Source organism: Magnolia sinica, chromosome 15 (genome assembly GCF_029962835.1).
Source record: "Magnolia sinica isolate HGM2019 chromosome 15, MsV1, whole genome shotgun sequence".
NCBI classification, from domain to species: Eukaryota; Viridiplantae; Streptophyta; class Magnoliopsida; order Magnoliales; family Magnoliaceae; genus Magnolia; species Magnolia sinica.
The window spans coordinates 44,034,041-44,039,124 of record NC_080587.1 but is presented as its reverse complement, the minus strand read 5'-3'; the positions used below and the strand labels follow the sequence as shown (position 1 = coordinate 44,039,124).

Sequence of the window (5,084 nt, the reverse complement as noted above, 5' to 3'; positions counted from 1 at the left end):
CTAAGTGCAGTAATCAGGCATGCCAAACGTGTGAGTAAAACGAACGGTTATAAAAAAGAGAAGACGGAGATTCTACATTTCAGATATGCGTGTGGCCGACCTTATGAGTAGACCAACCTGTTTTTTTGGGTCAGTCCACGATCACATCGGATCAATCCCACCCATTGAATGGTTAAGATATCACACAAGCGTGCAAACAACCTGGCCCACATTATAATCCAACACGCTTTCTTTCTCCCTCACCTTATTCAAAAACAAGACGCTTTCTTTCTCCCTCAGCTTGGGCTTCAATAGAATCAGATGCCACAGCAAAAACAAATGCCAAATGCAAACCCAGATTAGAATACACTCCAAACAACCCAAGATTCCTAATACCATCTATAAATCTCCTTCCATCGCTTTTGGAGGCAGCTGACAATCATCGGCTCAGAAATCTCCCCTTGATGACGGAAAAGGCAAGCATTTCCTTTTCTTTTTTTTTCCTCATGCAAATATTTCTACCAAAAGTGTTTGTATCATTATTAAGGATGTTAAGGGATGTTTGGTCTCTCTTTCTTCGCAGTTTTGCTGCATGCTTATGAGGATCAACATCGACTGCAACGGTTGCTTCAGGAAAATAAGAAGAGTCCTACTCAAAATACAAGGTTAGTATATTAGTTTTAGACAACTGATTACAATCTCTGTTATTTCATTATGTATTAGAGATTATATTTCCTTCCAGCTAGTATTAAAAACAATCTTAATAACCAACTATCATGAGCTTTAATCCATGATGAGATGTCTCATTGAAGGAGATCTCATGATGGAGAGGCAAAGTACAACATTAACCCCTACAACACATCATCGTCCTGCCCATCCACAAAAATCATATGGCACAAAAATTGGGCCACTTGTATTACTAGGTCGGCCAAACCTTTGAAATCAATGTGGGGCTACACGGTGCAGTTAGAAATATGGTCCATTCATTTGGCACGTTACACTGTGAAGATTGTGTTAGAAATGAAAGAATCTTGTACACAACGGAGGATAGAGGAAAAATATAATGAGATGATCATATTTATCGAGTTCAAAGCTTGACTTGAATAGTCAATATATCTCAAGATAGGTTTGTTGCCCTTTTCATGGTAGTTCCAACAAGTGTAAACGTAGAAAATCTGTAAATTGTCTTTAGGATACAATAAACTCTCAATCCGAATTTAAACATAAAAATTTGCACACATAAGTGTTGAACAGATCTCTAGATTTGACACGATATGCCTTTAAGATGTTCAGAAAAAACTTAGTAAGAGGTTAGATCAACAATACTTGCACAAAAGATGATATTATCTTAAGAATGAAGAGTATATCTTCTGGATTATAGTATCCAGGATTTATACAAATTGAAGGGTCAAGGTTCCTGAAGAGATGCTAATGTGCCTCTTCAAGAACTCCATACCCATTCACAACAAACAATTGTCTTTCATGAAAGAACATGACTCTTTGTCCTATAGCAATTATTTATGTACCCTTTCAGACAGAAACCGTTATCCATTAGTATAAAATTGTAACCACATGTTCTAATCATCTTAATTGTTGCCACATAAGCGACACGTGGCATAGACGGCATATGTACAAACATGTCACAGTTACTCTCAATCAACACTAGGTTAAAATACTTCATGGTAGACTCTACTAGTTCAATTCAAGTTGCACCATGGCTCAAAATGATTTAAACCAGTGCAAAAAAGAATAAGGCTCTTTTAGCTTCATGCGACGATGTGCACGTGCGAAGTGCTAAGTGCGCCTAATAAAGTGCCCAAGTAGCCCTACAGCCCACACCGCTTGCGCGAGAGATTTGAACCCTGGTTGCAGAAGCAAAAACCCCTTCTCTTACCATCTAACTACACACTCTATTTATGGAAAGTTTTAATTATTAATATATTTATTTACTTATTAAAATAAACTTTTATTTTTGAAATTTTTTTTTTTTAAAACACAACAATCCCCCATAATTTTAAAAATAAAATTAGATTATAAAATGAATGACATATATATATAAATAGGTGTATAAATAAATGTATCTTTTGAATTCGCATTAAAGTTATGCCAGTTACTTAATAACCCATTAGTTTTTAACTAAAGACCTTATATGACTCACCGAACACATAACACACATATATTCATATATAACTGGAGATTTAAAAGTTTGTACATTTCTAGCCTTGTGCGTATCCTGATTTCATGAGTATTCTAGAGACGATCTCAATCTTTTCAAAAGTGGCCTCACTTCTCTACTCATATAGGTAGATCTATCAAAGATGGTTATGCTTCATCCCAACAAAGTCTGCTTATAAACCTATTAAGATTTAGTACTTAGCCTCCTATGAAATGCAGAAACCAAATACTAGACTTTTAGGAATGAGAATCATTTTTTTTTCTAGTGCATGTTTCAATCACGTACTTGACTTGTTTGTCCATTTGAACCTAGCTTATATTTCAAAACATAGGTAGGGTTGCAATTAAGAGTGAAAGTTATATATTTATGGATCATAGTCCCATTCCTTTAGTGGTTCTCCTTATTTAATCTCTTGATAAACCTTTTGTCAAGGGATCTACTAAGTTCAGGATGGATTTAATATATTCCATTGTGATTACTCCATCTCTGAGCAATCCTTTAAGAAAGTTATACCTTAGACCTACATTTTTAGACTTATCATTATAAGTCTTACTCATAACACAACAAAGAGTAGCCTAACTATCACAAAAGATAGATATAGCAGGAGTAGGTTTTGGCCTATGAAATTTTCATCAGTAAGTATGTTAGCCATTTACCTTCTTTACAAGCAGCACCAAGTGCAATAAACTCACTTTCCATGTTTATTTTTTATAATATTATTCATCCTCTAAGAGTGAATATCCAGCCACTTGTAGATTTAGATTTTATGCTTTTTACATTTTAGCTTGCATCGTTTTACCCTTCAAGTATAGTGGGATTTGATTTATGATGCAGTCCATAGTCTATGGTTCCTCTTAAATACTTCAAAACTTTCGAAATCGCATTCCAGTGTACTTGTCATGGATTATTGGTATACCTACTTAACATTCCTACTATGAATGCTATATTGGGTCTAGTGCAATTCATTACATACATTAAACTCCTAATAACACTCACATATTCTTGTTGCGCTTTACATCTACCAGTATTTTTAACCAATTTAATACTTAGATCAAATGGGGTTGAAACCGGTTTACCATCATAGTGATTAAACTTATTTAACACTTTCTCTAGGCAATGAGATTGTGTTAAGGATATTCCATCATTAAGATTATAAATCTTAATACTTAATATTACATCAGCTTTACCCATATCCTTCATGTCAAAGTTGGTACTTAGAAACTTTTTAGTTTCTTTCATACAATCCTCATCTACTCCAAATATTAACATATTATGTACATATAGGCAAATAATGATTTGACCTTTAATATATATGAACTTATCTGCTTGGTTTACTCTAACTCAAACTAAAACTTTTTATAGTAAACATGAAAATAAAAGGGACTTTTGATTGTCGATCTGATGAAATCTCTCAAATATAGTATGGAGAACCTGGCATAAGGGGGTCGGTTGGCTTAAGTAGTTTCTCCTGCCCCAAAATCATATATAATATGTCAAAAAACTCATCCTAGTTTGTGAGATACAACTGTTTTAAGGTTCTGACAATCTGAATTGTTTCTGCCTCTGATCAGGCCTTCTCTAGTCTATCTTTGCTATTAAAGTGTCTGCGACCCGCTTTACAACAAAAGTACACACGATTTCTCATAAGGTTTCATTTTCTTTGGTTTTGCATGGTCGGTGAAGAGATAGAGAGCCATTTGATAGAGAAGAAGCTGTGTAGGGTCACTGTCTGTGGAGCTTTCGATCCGGCCGCCTTAGCCATAAAGATAAGGAAGAAGATCAACCGTCGAGTCGAGATATTGGAAATCCATGAGCTCAATAAAGACTTTAGCAATGGTGGTCACAAACAGATGCATGCTTCTTAACGCTTCCTAAGGGGGCTTGTGTTGTATACAACATCATATATACCATGAGAAGACAAGTGCTAATAAGACTTGCCTTTTCTGTCCCACTTCATGATGATCCAGTCCGTTCATCACAAGCGAAAATGCTAGACAAGTTACAACTCACCTTCATTTGGATTCTGATGCTATCTGGCCAGTCACAGCTTTCCCATACAGCCTAACATAAAGTGTGATCGTTTTAGATGAACAGTTTGGATACATCCATACGTAGTGGGGAATGAGGGGATATCTTGTTTAGCATTTCTCAGCATACCAAACAAATAGGAGGATATTTCTGCCATTTATACAATGTATATGAAGTAGATTTTAGATATTCTCATAGTGGGTCGTATTTAACAAATCCGGCCAATCGATTAAAGGGAAAGAAAATTACTAAGCAATATAGATTTGTGAATCATTTTCAAAGGACAATTAGGGATTTTGAGAAGTTGGGTCTGAGAGTATATTACACACACTAGACCCTTAACATCTTGTCGAATCCTGGTTCTTCCGGCTCCTATTATAATTTTTTAAGCACCTAGCCTGGCGTTAAGTTATCGGGTCCAGGTACCATCACGTATCAATCAGATCTTTAGACTTGCATATCTAGTTGAGTTTGCATCGGTTTTAGCTCAAAAATAGAGCATTTACTTGGTCGGGGTTACCCAATGGATAGATTAGATTGCACATAAATATTCTCCACTTTGAAATATGACTCAAGTATGGTGCATAAATGAGATATCTGATAGATATATACTCACGAATGAGCAAGAATTATGTGTTTTAATCTACTTCAAGGGAAGATCAGCCTCCTAGTATAAGAAGCATTGATTTAATGGAAATCCTCTCATATTTCTCATATTGTTTCAAATATTCTTAATAGATAATAGCACTCACATCATTTTTGAAGCAAAAGAAAAAATAATCATTTTATCTTAATTACACCTAATCCCATCTTATGCCAACTCACATGCATAATGACAACTTATTAAAAACAGAAACCATATGTGTATGAATAAACAAGGGTATACATCATGGTCCTACCT

At 35.1% G+C, this 5,084-nt stretch overlaps 1 protein-coding gene across 1 annotated transcript; it reads left to right on the top strand.

The window, feature by feature from the left end:
- Positions 1-267: 267 nt before the first annotated feature.
- Positions 268-4,453, top strand: LOC131227150 (heavy metal-associated isoprenylated plant protein 26). The gene is made up of 3 exons (XM_058222874.1): positions 268-455; positions 563-644; positions 3,839-4,453. Exons 1-3 carry the CDS (start codon positions 444-446, stop codon positions 4,018-4,020), a joined length of 276 nt encoding a protein of 91 aa, XP_058078857.1. The 5' UTR covers positions 268-443; the 3' UTR covers positions 4,021-4,453.
- Positions 4,454-5,084: the final 631 nt, after the last annotated feature.